Genomic DNA, 15,743 nt, shown 5'->3' with positions numbered 1-15,743 from the left:
TATTTGAAAACTGTAAACATGAGGTTCAGGTGAGGTGGAAGATTAGTTAGCTAAGGCATGTAGCAGCACAGAGGGAAGCTAGTCTGGACCCTGGGGGCTGGTTCACTTTGGTTGTGGTAGCTACCTGGACCAATTGTCACCCACTTAGTAACCAGAGTAGCCACTAATCATGTTATTTGTCATTTATGTTGACCTGCTTGTGACGATGATGTTGCTAATCATTCCTTATCATGAATTCCAGAAGCCTTTGAACATCTCTGAATAAAAATCAAAATTATTTGTTACTCATTAGGAAAGCATATGTTTGGATCCAGAAATAATTTCTGATAGATACTATAGTGGATGCCATGCTTGCTAAAATATTATAAATCACTGTGGGTAGTTACTGAGGCCCAGATCTGCAAAAGTCTTCAGATACTAAAATCCTTCTCTTTTCAGTGGAGCCAAATTACTATTTGGACTTCAGATCACATGGGGAAACAGAGTAATTGCATTCTGCATTAAAATACTGTGTTTTAAAGGGTACTAAGTACTGAATGAGAAGTGTTCCCTCCCCCCCCCCCCCCGGATTTTTGGTTTTATTATAGGTCCCTGCAATGCAGAATGCAGTAAAGTAGGGTGTGATGGGCCAGGACCAGATCATTGTACTGACTGTCTGCACTACTACTACAAATCTAAGAACAACACACGGTAGGACCAAGAGAAAAATCTTTACTTTGTAGATTCCTTGGTGTATATCATAAATTCCTTTCCTCTTCTCTTTGCTGCAGTCATGGATAATTTATTTTCCTCTGAATTTGACAATTTTTCTTAGGAGTTGAAAAAAAATAGCTAATCAGAATTTAAAGTACAGCTTTCAAACACCCTTCCCTGATTATTTCCTCATCTCTTGATTATTTTTCATAAGGTGGCTATATATATAACTGTGATAGCTACTATAGCTTCTGTGATTGAGTTTGTACAAGATAGGAAGAGATGTAGATGGTTAAAAATGATACCATATGACTGTCTGACAAGGCATTTGCCAGTGAGATAGCATATGCTGTAGGAAAACAAAACAGCCTATAAGAGAAGAGGCAGATTGATGCAATGCTTGGGAGGATTACATTTTGGTAAACGTGATCATTAGAAAAGCAGGAACGCTGAGAAATACTTCTGCTTTGCAGTCATGGTCCAGGAATTTGGTGGCAGGCTATTTCATTAACAACTCTACCTTTTCTTCCCTGCTGTCTGCAGGATCTGTGTTTCAACCTGCCCACCTGGTCACTACAATGCAGACAAGAAACGCTGTAAAAAATGCTCACCCAATTGTGAAACCTGTGTTGGAAGCCATAGTGACCAGTGCATGACCTGTAAATCTGGCTACTACCTGAATGAAGTAACCAATAGCTGTATTACCAACTGCCCCGATGGGTTTTACCTGGATAAGAGTTAGTATTTCTTATTGTTTCTTTATTGTGGGCTACAGAATTTGGTCTGGGAAGGTCGCTGGAATACTTACAAGCAAGGAAGGTGTATGTTGATGTATTTATCTCTTATCCTACTTCTCTTAATAAGTTGTTAGATGCCAAGTGTGATCAATAACCTCCTCAAAAATTAACCTGGGAATCTGCCTTGATTTTAAAAATCATGCTTTGTGGTAGGATATCTTTTCTGCTTGTGGCTGGGAGTAACAGTAGCAGAACAAGGGCAGTTCAAGAACAAGTCAGCTGTAGGACAGAATGGGTTATCACTACTCCAGAAAGGGATGGGCAGCACCCAAATTCTGAACATGAGGCATTCCCCATTCCCCCAAACTTAAATGCTGTGGCACCATCAAGACCTTGTGCACATAGAAGAGACAGATGAAAAATCCTGCATGGCCACTGAACTGGTGCTCTAAAAAAAAAATAGAGTCCTCAGATGTAAAAAGTGCTTGTAAATATATTTCTGGCAGACTTAAGTACCTGCAGTGATGTGATTACCCAAGAGCAGTAATTGTCTGCCATGTGAGACACCTGGCTTCAGTTTCCTCCTGTGATTGCCAAGTAGAGTGCCCGTGTTTAATTTCCAGCTTTGGCTAGCAAAAATACTTAGACATATATTCAATCACGTGCTTAAAATCCACTGACTTCAGTTAGCTTTAGACACATGCTTAAAAGATAAATATGTGCTTGAGAGCTTTGTTCAACTGGATACCTTTTTGCTTTCTGTATCATGAAACTGTGCATTCATTTTCAAGGATTAGCAAGAGCAGGTACTAGGGTTTTTTTTCCATTTTCACTGTGGAAAACTACAGTGAAGGTAATTCCCTTCCACCCAATCAAGATGGATAGATGAAAATTTAGGATTAAATAGGAACGTCAAGTTTTTCTTCTCAGAGAGGTACATGGCACTGCAACTGTATTGGGTGTATGTGGCAAGGTTTTGGTAGTGGGGGGCTACCAGAGTAGCTTCTGTGGGAAGAGGTAAGGGGCTGCCCTGTGCCAGACACAGCTGGTTCTAACTGGCTGAGCAATGACCCCACTGCAGGCCAAAGTTGAGCCAATCAGCAGTTTATGGCACCTCTGTGAAAACATATTTAAGAAAAGGTAGAAAATGCTGGATGGTAAGAGGGAACAAAAAGAGTGAGAAACAATAGAGGGAACACCAAGGTCAGAGAAAGGAGGTGGAGGTGCTCCATGGCAGATATTTTGTGCAGCCCATGGAGGACCGATGCTAGAGCAGATGGATATTCCTGAGGGAACTGCCACCCATGGAGAACCCACACCAGAGCAGATTTTTCTGATTGGACTGTAGCCTGTGGAGAACCCGTGCTGGAGCAGAATAAAAGTGTGGGAAAGAAGGAACATCAGAGAGACTGCTATGTACTGATCATAACACCCCTCTTCCCCCCCCCATGCTGCTTGGGGGAGTAGAGGAGTCAGGAGTGAAGTTGAGCCTGGGAAAAGGGGGAGGAAAGGTGTTGTTTTAATGTTTGTCTTTTTGTTTCCCACTATCTGAATTAGTAATTAATTTTTAATTTTAATTGGCAATAAATTAAGTTAATTTTCCTTGAGTCTGTTTTGCCTGCAATGGTAACTGGTAAGTGATCTCCCTGTCTTTATCTCAACCCATGAGCATTCTTGTTCCTTTTCTTCCTATTTTCTCCCCCCTGTCCTGCTTGGGGGGTGTGTGTGGTGTGAGTGAGCAGCTGAGTGAGAGTTTGGCTGTTAACCAAGGCTAACCCACCACAGTATTTCAAAAGGTAGGAGGTCTGAAGACAGAAAGGGAGAGAGATCTCTTCAAGTAGGGAGGTTTTGAGATGAAAAGGCAGGTCTTAAGTAATTTATGTCCTCATTTTGTTAAGATCAGAAGTGTTTGTGCAGGCGTGTCCTTGAACACCAAATCAGGTAAGACAGGACAGGTTGCTTGTATGGAAGGCGTAAGAGGTAAATTGCAGGAGGGTCACTGGAACACATTTGCATTCATCACTGTATATTGCTGCTATATGAAAAGACTATTTAATTCCATATTATAAATAGTTAATATACATTAAATACAATTATGAAGGTTTTTTATCAAACTCAAAGCATGATTTTTTTTTTTGTAAGGGTACAACTATTACTTCAAATGTTTAGACATAGTTTAAACTGATGCTTGATGGGAAAAGCTAATGATAGCAGATTATAGCTATTTTAGTGTAGCTTGCTGCTTCCATTCCTGATGTCAAGCTAGAAAGCAATGAGTCATGTAATAATTTACCCGTATGATTTTATGAAATATAACTGACCAGGGTTTTCTGGGCTGTTTTCTTTTTTCCTTTGTAGATAAGATTGTTTGCCGAAAATGCAGTGAAAACTGTAAGATATGTGTTGAATTCCAAATCTGCACAGAATGCACACATGGCCTAAGGTAAGGAAATGATGGATGTAACTAAATACAAATACCTGAAGAGGCTTACGAGTCTATGGATACATAACAAAGACAGTTACATAGATATTTAACCTTGAGTGGTCCTCATTTATTTAACCTTGAGTGGTCCTCATTTCATGTGTTCCATTGCTGTTTAGATTTTAATATAGTATTTTCTTGTGCCATTATGGCTAATAATGGATTTTTAGAAGACCTTTCATTTCAAGTAAAATAGAAGCCACAGTCATATGGAAAGCTAACTTCTTCCTTTTTTTGACCTACAGTGTGGCAGTTGAGGATTATTTTAGAAGTAGAGCTGGTGAACTGTATTAATCCTTCTGATTCATTCCTGTGATAGAAACTATTTTCTTGTCTTTATTGTATGTCCTCATACATCCAATCATTCATTTATCTCAAGTATCTTAGTCTCAATTCTATTATGATATAATGTGCACATATATTGAATAGCAGTGGATGTTTTTTCTTGGTAGGAGGACTTAATAATTCCTGAAACTGAGAGATAAAGTCCACAAAGAAGCAGTACACATTTCAAGCTCCTTTATGAATGAATTATCTTTTGTTCCAAGCAGCAAAGGTCAAAAATCTTATAAAATTCATAAAGGACTGTATGCTGGCTTTATGCCACTAAAAATATGAAATCAGTATCTGTAGGGATTCTTTCAGAATACAGGTGTTCTATGAATGTTTTAACATTGAGCTCTTACCCTCTGTCAAAGTGGATTTTCATCTTTCAGTTAGTAAAAGCTGAATGTTGTTTCCACAACATCGATAGCTAGATTCCTTTACATTTTGTAAAGGAATCTTCATTTCTCTGTATTTATGTTGCATTTAGATTTTTTTTTTAAGTGCCTGCACAATTCTTATTACAAATATATCTATTTTTTAAAAGTGACCCTTTAAAGAGGAAGTATGATCTAATGGGAAGGAAAGCACGGAATCAAATCAGAACATCAGTCTATTTATACTCTCTGTGAAATAGGAGTATCTATTTCCCTCTTAAAGTGGAATTAAATTTGCAATCCATATTAAGATTTTAGAGAATTTTAACAGACTCAGCATGGCATTCTGTGTATCTGAGAAATCAGATTAGTAAAGTAGCAATTTAGAAGTTCCTACAATAGGCAAAATATATCAGAAGACCCAAGATTACAACTTTGCAACTTTATAGGACATGGTCTCTAAAAAAAAAAAAAAGCTATGCCCACATTTTCTTTATTTCTCAGGAAATGAGATTATGTACTTCCCTGTCAAATAACACAAACATTAGCTTGTAGCACCATTGAAGAAAGGAGACAAGCCTATTCTGCAGGAGAAGAGAAACTGAAGGAAAAAAAAAAACTGAGAAGAACCCAAATTTCATGTTTCTTGGGCAATATTAGCAAGCTGAGACTGTTTTTGGTAATGTTTATAAAGAATACTGTGTAGGTGTAACAAATAAATGGAGCCTTGCAGGACATGCATTTCGTATTCCCCAATTGTTCAACACTTGCTGCACTTTCTTGGCAGAGTTATCTATGGGCAGGGCACTGGATGGGACTTGGGAGACCTGGATTTGAGTTCTGATCCTGTTATTAGCCCATTAACTAAACTTGGGCAAATCATTAGTTTTTTCCATCTGTAAAAACATGATAATTCTACCTGCCTTGTAAAGTACTTTGAGATGTGTGGCTGAGGAAAAATAATAATCAAGCAAGTTTTGCTGCATTTGTTGAATTACTAATTTAAACTATTTTTCTTTCCAAACTGGGATCATATGCACTCCTGAAAATTTCCAGTAGTGCCGAGCACGCATAACTTTTATTGGATCCAGTCTGTAAAAGAAGATTAACACCCACTTTGGGTGGTACTCCCTAGAGCTACAGGGCATTTTGAGATATGGCTAAATTGGATGAAAGCTGAGATTCCACAGAAGATGGCAAACATGTCAGAGAAGTCCTAGCTTAAGAAACCCCCCCTGCTCTAGGCACCTTATAACATGAAAGCTACTTAGAGAAGCATGGAAATGTGACTCTATGCTATCCTTTTTTCTGTTACTCACTATTTTGTACTATCACTCAAAAGTGCCTGCAGGCAGAATACCTCTAGCTGTAATCTTGACAAATCTCCCAACCTATGCAGAACTGGTATTCAGTTAAGAGATTTGAAAGAAAACTGCTATTGCAGAAAGAGGTGATTACCTTAATTGTGAATCTAATCTTAGCCTGTGCTGTAGCATGGTATCAGGAGATACTGCTGGTCTTTCAAGAGAAGCAAGCATGAGATCTTGTTAACAAGTCCTTTAGTATTTTTTTTTTTTTTAATGCAGTGGTGCTGCCCCTGTGCCAAATTCCTCATGGGCAATTGTGTTTTCCATGCCTGATTTTTCAGTATTCTTTGGCATTGTTTATTTTTTTCCGTCCTCTACTACTTGGTAGTATTTACTATGACTTTGTAAACAGCTGTTGTATTTCACCATAGGCAAAACTGCATTTCATTCCCACTTGAAGTGATTACCATCTCTAAATTTATAAAATAAGACCAATGAAAGTAGCTGGTGAACCCTAATATTTGAGTTGCTCTTTTATTAAAAGAGAACTACTGATTTGTGAATGAGCTGCTTGTCTTCTGTCGCTGTTATCTGCTCAGAGCTCAAGCACTGTGCTTTTTTTCCTTTTTACAATAGTTTGCATGGCACCAAATGTGCTATCCACTGTGAAGAAGGAAAATATCATAATGGTAGGGAATGTGAACCGTGTCACCATTCCTGTGCGACATGTGCAGGTACCTCCCTGACACTTATTTGCTTTTTTTTATTTCCTCTATATTTTTTACCTCTGATTTTATCTTATTATACATAGTTTCAGTACAGCATGATTCCTGACATGTAAAATCTTTATTCTCTTGGTAGTTCTTTAATATATTTTAAGTATGGCAGAGTTTCAGCTAATATGAAAATCTACATTTTCTAGTTGAAAGTGCACATACGCTCATTTCTTTGCTTTTAATGGAGCTCATTCTAATTTCCAATCATGCCCTCCATTTTCTTTCTGGAAAAAAGCAATGATTGATAGATATTGTGACAGCTTTAGAACTACCAATATCCTATTTTTTCAGAAAGAGATACTGAAATTATGTAGTTTATTCTGAAATTATATAGTTTATTCTAATCATGTATCTTTATTGCTTGATATTACTGTTTGCAATACATAGTGGCAGAAAGGAAGTAAGGTAAAAGTAGAACATGGCCTCTAAAATTATGATAAGGTTTTGTTACAGTTAGAGATGGTGTCTATTAGACAATAGTAGGAACTAGCCAGTAATGCAGTGTATTTTCTCTCTGGTTTAAGGTGCTGGAGTAGATGCTTGTATAAACTGCACACAGGGTTATTTTATGGAAGATGGAAGATGTGTGCAATCCTGTAGTAGTGGTTATTACCTTGATCACTCTACTGAAAGTAGATACAAAACCTGCAAAAGGTATGATCAGTTCTTCAGTGGCTAATATATGTTTGGCAGCATATTAGTTATTATTGTGTATGAAAAGATAAATAATAGTTATGAGAACATAAAACTGCTGACATTAAAAAATAGGAAAATATATTGCATACTAAGCAAATAAAGGGAAAGGGTATGTATTTATTTATTTATTTACTTTGATGTCAATTATACTCATGCAGGTCTTTTAAAAGTGTTTTTTTTTTCTTGTGCATATGTTGTGGTTTAACCCCAGCCGGCAACTAAGCACCATGCAGCCACTCGCTCACTCCCCCCACCCCAGTGGGATGGGGGAGAGAATCTAAAAAAAAAAAGTAAAACTCGTGGGTTGAGATAAAGACAGTTTAATAGGACAGAAAAGGAAGGGAAAATAATAATAATAGAATATACAAAACCAGTGATGCACAATACAATTGCTCACCACCCGCTGACCGGTGCCCAGCCAATCCCCAAGCCGTGGAGTCCCCTGGCCAACTTCCCCAGTTTATATACTGGGCATGACATCATATGGTATGGAATACCCCTTTGGCTCGTTTGGGTCAGCTGTCCTGGCTGTGTCCCCTCCCAACTTCTTGTGCACCCCCAGCCTCCACTGGCAGGGCAGTATGAGAAGCTGAGAAGTCCTTGACTTAGTATAAACACTGCTTAGCAACGACTAAAACATCAGTGTGTTATCAACATTCTTTTCATCCTAAATCCAAAACACAGCACTGTACCAGCTACTAGGAAGAAAATTAACTCTATCCCAGCCAAAACCAGGAAAGCATATATGTGTGTCCTTAACTTTAAAAAGTTTGTAGTGAGAATCTGAGTAGATGTGCATAGGAATGTAGAATTTACAGATCTAGCAGAGCAGCTGTGTTTCACAATAACAAACCAAAAAAGTCAAACTCTGATTTTTAACTGCAAGTTAATTGTTATTCATAAGGACCATTTCAGCTGCACAAACACAAACATGACACAAATATAATATCAGGCTGGTGTCCAGAATAGCTCATCTGACTCAGTGTACAAATGGGTGGATAAGTCTTGGACAAGGTTGTGCTATACAAGGAAGGGACATTTTTTTTCTATTCTGTTTTTCCTTAAACAAATACTACAGGCCCTTTGGAATCATTTATTATTGGCTTGCATTGAGTTCAGGGCAGGAACGGAATCACAATTTGTTAGATTTTACCACAAAAAACCCAATCAATACACAACATATGATGCAGCCAGAAGGGTGATGAAAGGACTGGGCAACAGGCCAGTCTTTTCCATCCTGTGGCTTTGAGCTCATCCCTTGCATAGATACACAATCCATTTAATATCTTTATTGATTACTTCTGCATAATTCCAAAATGCTAGAGTAATGCATCTATTTAATAAAAAAAGTGTGAATAAAGAGTGGTTGGAAGAAAGAAGCAGGACTGAGTTGCAGGAGTAGGTGGTGATGGTTGTCGTTGCTATGATAACAACTGATACAGTTGGAAACAGCAAACAAGTCCTTTGCAGTAAACAAGAGGTATCTTGGGAACTCTTGCATTTGATGAGTGGCCATAAGGTTAACCTCTGCTGCTGTCTTTCAGGTGTGATGCCAGCTGTTTGGATTGCAGCGGTCAAGGAGACAGAAACTGTACGAGCTGTCCAAGTGGCTTTAACCTAGACACTGGTGTCTGCACAGTGGGAACAATCTGCAAGGATGGTGAGTGCAATTCTCTGAAAAGATCCATTTTATCACTTCCAGCTTCTTCTTTTATATGTATTGGGTTGGTTCAGTCTTTCTTTTGTTATATTCTTGATCTGAGGTCAACATTATTTCTTAATGTTTTCAGGTTTATGAAAAGGAGAAAACTACATTAGTGTGTATTAATAGGATTAGTCACACTTCACCTGAATTTTCAAAAAATAATTCCCCCCCACAACAACCTACTCTTCCTTTATTATCTGTTTTTTAAAAGTCATTGCTTTCAAAAGAATTTTTATATGAAGACCCTAGTGTACTGTCAATAGAATCACATTTATCTATTTTGCCATTTTAAACTGTGAAAATGCTTATAAGTAAAAATTATTTTAAGTATCTGTACTATTGCTTGAATGATGTGAAAGGGTAGCAAGAGGAAAAAAAGGATTTTGAATAGGAAGCACTCAATTTGTGATAGAGACTTGAACTTTCTTCAAGTTCTCTGAGGCAACCAAGATATCATTCTTACTGGAAAGGATTGGCTTAATTATTCACTACTATTCATTCCTTTCAAATGTCACAGTTATACAAACACTTAGATAATGTCATGCTTCCCTAAAAGTGTTGCTATGTGAATTACTTGTCGATGCAGTCCACCTAGTACAGTCCAACAGGAAAATCATATCAGAACAAAGCCTGGTGTTAAAAAGTGTGAAAAAATATCCAACATCAAAAGTAGTAAAAGCTAACATTGACTCTTGGGTCCAGCTCACTCCATCTGGATTTAATAAGAGTTTTATCAAAAAAAAAAAAAAAAAAAGGCACAGCTGAGTCTTGTTTCTGTGGACCTTTACAGCTCCTGATGATTTTTAGGCCTTCAAACTTTGAAAAGTATCCTGTCCAGTGTAAAGTCACATTACAGGTACAGAAGTAAACCAGTCATAAGGACTTTTCATATCAGGATATTAGAAAAAGTGTCACTGTAATCTAGAATTAGTCCAGAGAAGGTCAGATACAGATGGACAAATGAAAAGCAAGTTCAATGTTATGAGCTTTTGGGCAACCACAGTCTCAGTAATATATTGCAGTTTAATACTGCAGTGCAAACATTTGACATATCAGTTTGGTATTTAATATGCTAGGATAAATCTGTCCTCATTTGTACATGTGTTATGATTTAACCCCAGAAGGCAGCTAAGCACCACACAGCTGCTCATTCACTCTCACCACAAATGGGATGGGGGAGAGAATCGGAAGAGTAAAAGTGAGAAAACTCGTGGGTTGAGATAAAGACAGTTTAATAGGGAAAGCAAAGCTGCACGCACAAGCAAAGCAAAACAAGGAATTCATTCACCACTTCCCATCGGCAGGCAGGTGTTCAGCCATCTCCAGGAAAGCAGGGCTCCATCACATGTAATGGTTACTTGGGAAGACAAACGCCATCACTCCAAACGTCCCCCCTTCCTTCTTCTACCCCCCAGCTTTATATGCTGAGCATGACGTCATATGGTATGGAATATCCCTTTGGTCAGTTGGGGTCAGCTGTCCCAGCTGTGTCCCCTCCCAACTTCTTGTGCACCCCCAGCCTACTTGCTGGGGGGGCAGAGTGAGAAGCAGAAAAGGCCTTGACATAAGCATAAGTAAGCACTGTTCAGCAATAGTTAAAACATCCCTATGTTATCAACACTGTTTTGGTTCACAAATCCAAAACATAGCCCCATACAAGCTACTATGAAGAAAATTAATTCTATCCATCCCAGCCAAAAACAGTATAACATAAATCTCAACCGACTCCAGAGAGTTTACAGAAAGAAATATCACTGAGGGTGGAAGTTACTTTCTTAGTCTATGTACAGCAGAAAGAGTTCAGGTGAAGGAAGTTTGTATGCCTGAAATTCCCACCTTTATCTTTGACATTTTATATAGTGCTTTTTTTCACCACATGCAAACAAATGCTCTACTCTTCCCCCAGTGTAAATACTGTTGATGAATATGAATTCAGATATGAAGTGGCATTAGAGCAAAATGCACAGAAATACGATGTATTGATGTCTTACAAAACTACTTAGTCTTGAACAGAATTGAGGAGGTCCTGTGCACTGAAAATTTTTATTGCAGTATCCAAGTCAGAGAGGTTATACCAAAATTGTGCAACCTAGCATTATTTCTCAACTCATGGGCCTGTATGCTTACTTTGGATACATGTGTAGTTGCCCAAGACCAAGAATGCTCCATCTCACTGCTGTTTCCCCCACTCTTCCCTGTGCAATTGCCATGGGAAGGGCCCATTGGCACATGGGCCATAAGGCAATTGCAGTGCACCATACTGGATCCCACCACAGTCTAGGGTAGCCAAGGAAAATAAAGAAGTCTTCTTGTTCTGTAAGTTACCAGATGTGGAGGGTCTCATTTCACTGCCTGACAATCAAGCACTGGTTACGTGCCTAACTCATTCTATAGGATTTGCATTTCTGTTGAGAATGTTTTATTCTTTTTCTGTGATTTGATTGTTTTATTCTTTTGTTTCATAAAAAGTGAGGGAAAAAAACCTCCTTTGCTGTAAATATCACTGTTTTCTAATTATTCTTTTTCTAATCTATTTTTCCTTTTCACAAATGGATGCCAATCATTCCCTGTCGGACCACATAATATTTCTTCCTGAAAAAAAATGCTGTTGACTGAAATTCATTTTGATGGACCAAATTTCCTACTTACTCCTGAATGGTCTCTTCAACCAAATCTGCCTGTCGGACCAATTAAACCTTCCGCCATTGTACACAACATGCTCTCCAAATCTTCAACTTCCCCTCCTTCTCTTATCACTGCCCTCTGGAAGCCACGGAAGAGTCCTGGGCCGAGGGAGGATTCTGTATGCTGGTGAAAAAGAACAATCTGTGCCAGCGGAAAGTGCTTCAGCAACTGTGTTGCAGAACATGTACACACAAGGGGTGAACTGACACCTCCCAGAGTCCTCCTGCTCATGTAGACTTATAGATTAATCCATATTATTGAAAAAGGTTAAAAAAAAGAAATGGGGGGGGGGGGGGGAAGCCCTCCTCGTTGTCTGGGGAGATGGTGAACTGTTTGTTAGAACTTAAATGAAAAAACTACGACACGCCTACCTTTAATAACTGGGTGTTTAGAGCTGAGCATCCACGATCACAGAGTCAGTATTGTGTGACCAAAGCATTTTATGCCAAAACTACAGTTTAACTCATTATTTGATTTCCTGTCAACTTTAGGATTATTCCTGGTTTTTTGAAGGTCCTTTTTCTTCCCTTTTTTTTTCTACTTGTTTCCCCTTCAAGATGTTTAAAAAGTGTTTCAAGAATGCAACACACGTTTACATGAATTAAAACTAAACAACACAAAACGTTTGCATCAGTCTTTTTTGTGCTATATATAGAGACAGGGGGAACTTAAGGAAATGAGTCCTTGAAGGAATCAGAAACATTGTTAGACTAAGTTCTGCACCTTTTTTAACAGTATTAAAAACAAACAAACAAAAGATCATTTCTAAACACATTTCTTTCTTACTTTCTCTACTGTGTGCTGGTTTTTGTATCACATGAAGTATGTATATATGCTTTGCAAAAATGTTTTTTTTGGTCGTATAGATTTGATTTTTAGACAGCTAGCTCTAACAGATATGCTAGGATTTTTATTTTATTTGACAATTAAAAATTTTTAATTAATTTGACAATTAATTTGACAATTAAAAATTGTCAAAGCTATTTCAAATAAACTTTTAAAAAAACCCACCATTGTTCCTGTTTGAACAAATCAAAAGATACTATTCCTCTTGGTTTGCATAAACAAGAGTAATGTATATGCTAAAAAATCAGAAAACATTGGTAACATGTAAGGAGTGCTGTTATCTTGTAATGTTCACAAAACAAGGGACCTGATCCTGCAGGCATGTGGGGCTATTCATAGTGCCCATACAGAAATGTCAGTGTGACTATGCGACAGGATGTGTTTACAGGACTGGATTTGTAAAAGAAGCGAGCTGTGCCAAATACATCTCCAGGAGTAATTACATATAGGTCAATAAATCAAAGGTTTTCTTGGTGTAACCATCTTGTTATGATGGACCTGAGTCTGCTTTTAACCACTTGCAATAAAAATTTCAGCAGGAATAATCCTGTTGAAGCCGATGGAGTTACCTCACTGTAAAACCAGTCTGTGTGAGAAGAGAAGTGGGCCCCTGTGTTTCTCTCTTTACCAGGTACACAGCTGTCAGTACAAATTTCCATTTAATATATTTTCATCTTGCTAAGCTTTGCTTAGCATACTGTTTGAAACCCATTCATTTAGCAGAAAACAATAAATTGAACTTCAAAGATACTGGTTTTGGGAGAAAATACGTAAAATGTACAAAGTGTCTCTCTCCGTTATCTTTTCAGGACGCGCAAGTAGAAAATAGATTGCTGGTGTTTAAGCATATAAATGTTAGAAAATAAAGAGGCTCTTGTTTTTTTAACACAAAAATTGTTGTGGAAGTTTTATAAATGAATGGATACAAACCTATAGAGATTATATGCCCCCTTTACTAAAGCGCTGATAAACTATTACAACCCACATCTGGTTCTGTATGACAGGAGGGACCTGTGAAGCTCATTGCAAACTTCCTGACAGACATTCAAAATTATGAGAATTTAATTTGTGCTGTTACTGCCTCATTTCTCAATATAACATTATTAACTAGAACTTAATGCTTTCAAAGTTTAATATTATAGATATAAAATATATAGACATATATTCATAATTGAGATTGAATTGTGTAATGGATTGTAAAGAATTTTTTTGGATACTTGCAAATGCCTCTAATGCTATTATAGGGAAGAAATTGATAGCTGTTTTCTTTTAAAAAATGACACATTGTTAAATCCAAATTCATTTTTACTGAAAAAAATACTGTACATGTGGAAAATGTTCAGTTGTTATTTGTAAAATAGAGTAGTTCTGTTGTAATTGATACTGTCCAAAATCAATGTTATTCCATATTTTATTTTTTCTATTAAATTAACCTAAATTCCTGTTGATAATCTATAAGTAAAATATCTCTAGTGAAGGGCAAAGATAGCTTTATGGCATAGAGCACTTTGATACTACATACAAGTCATTGAAACAAATTGGGAAGGTAGTGATGTTTATTTTTATTGAGGTTTTGGGGTTTTTTAAGTGGTGGAATTTATCAGAGCAGAAATGTCTGGTTTCCATGGAGGACACCTTTCATGTAGTAGCAGTATATCCATGTCTGAACCTTGGTGTACAATAGCATTAGCTTCTTCCCACCCATAAGAGTTTGTGATGAGACTAATCTCTTGCATGCTTAGGATTAAAAGGTCAGACACAGAAATACCTAATGGCTCAGTTTAGGAGAAAAGTATCAGTTTTGCAGTCATATGTGGCCATTTATGCAGTGAGATATCGGTGCCCGTTCATTTGCCAATGCACACATTCAGTTGACCTCAAATCACAACACTGGACTGTGTACTTGCAAATGGCAGGCTGTCCTTCCCATTAAATCAAGAGGACTCCATATAGACTCAGCTATGACCGCTTCAGGATCAGAGCCTTGATTGGCATTAGCTGATACGCTCATTCATTGCCCCACTTAATCCTACAATCTGAATGGAGACCAAATTGCCAACTCATCTACAGAAGTCTTATATTCAGATTTGTTTTAAGCACATTTGCTGAAACCATGTAAGGAAGCTTCTGAACAACTGCTTTTCAGCCAATGGTTTTCAATATCTTATATATCTTGCTATCACTAACTTTGTTTTAAAACAAAGAATTAGGCCATCGTTCTCAGTTTTGCTGTCACTCCTGGGAGCCAAGTATATGTGTGACAGCATGTGTTCAGCAATAGTTTGGTAAAACCACAACAGGAAAAAAGGTTGGCCTAATCCTTACACTGATACTGTATGAAGATCTTCTTCATTCAGCTCCCACCCCACCTTCATTTTCCGACTGGTGTGAGAAATTAAATCAATTGTAGTGTCTTGTGTTGTCAAGATTTCATCTTCTTTGGATGGGTAACATACAAAGAGTGATAATAAATTCATTATACCTCTGGCCAAACAAGTCTGCTCTACAGAAAGTATCTCTAAATTTTGAGCTGTGAAGCCTCACAACAAGCAAATGTTGAACTGAGTTTTAGGCTGAAAAACAGGGCTTTCTAGTGTCAGCTCAAAAATCTTTGAACATCGTTATTTGTTAATGCCTTAATAGCAGTGGCCAGATGCAAGCAGTATTAATAAACAGCACTGTATCTAGTACTTATACAAGTGGATCACTGCAGCAATGGGATTCAAATTGAAGGAAACTAGTTTGCTCCCAACTTCATAGTTACTTAGGATATTGATCCTTCCCCTCTGATTCAATGGTGAATAGTTTGGAGTACTCAGTATTTGATACTGTGTTGTTGGCACACAGAACAGATAAGGACCATTTTAGGAAGATCAGAAACTGCTGAGCATGAAGAAAATGATACTTTTCTCCCTGTCTGAAAGGACTCTGGATACTATCAGTCCAAATACGCTCATTGGTTTCTGCCTTATTTATATCACAAGTCAAAAAGCAATGACTTTTTAAAGAAACTCCTAGTTAAGACATGCCATCCAGAGGGACCTGGACAAGCTCCAGAAGTGGGCCCATGTGAACCTCATGAGGTTCAACAAGGCCAAGTGCAAGGTCCTGCACC

At 37.8% G+C, this 15,743-nt stretch overlaps 1 protein-coding gene across 1 annotated transcript in view; it reads left to right on the top strand.

Annotated features, from left to right (window-relative positions):
• Positions 1 to 12,043, top strand: part of LOC127029109 (proprotein convertase subtilisin/kexin type 5-like) — a 236,027-nt gene extending 223,984 nt beyond the window's left edge. The window contains exons 15-21 of the mRNA XM_050914753.1: positions 588 to 690; positions 1,237 to 1,430; positions 3,789 to 3,873; positions 6,557 to 6,654; positions 7,221 to 7,350; positions 8,937 to 9,052; positions 11,868 to 12,043. Of these exons, the coding sequence (XP_050770710.1) occupies positions 588 to 690; positions 1,237 to 1,430; positions 3,789 to 3,873; positions 6,557 to 6,654; positions 7,221 to 7,350; positions 8,937 to 9,052; positions 11,868 to 11,983 (842 nt within the window). The 3' untranslated portion in view covers positions 11,984 to 12,043. The remainder of the gene's footprint in view (positions 1 to 587; positions 691 to 1,236; positions 1,431 to 3,788; positions 3,874 to 6,556; positions 6,655 to 7,220; positions 7,351 to 8,936; positions 9,053 to 11,867) is intronic.
• Positions 12,044 to 15,743: the final 3,700 nt, after the last annotated feature.

Source organism: Gymnogyps californianus, unplaced genomic scaffold (assembly GCF_018139145.2).
Source record: "Gymnogyps californianus isolate 813 unplaced genomic scaffold, ASM1813914v2 HiC_scaffold_74, whole genome shotgun sequence".
Lineage (NCBI taxonomy): Eukaryota > Metazoa > Chordata > Aves > Accipitriformes > Cathartidae > Gymnogyps > Gymnogyps californianus.
This window is presented reverse-complemented; position numbering and strand designations above follow the sequence as displayed.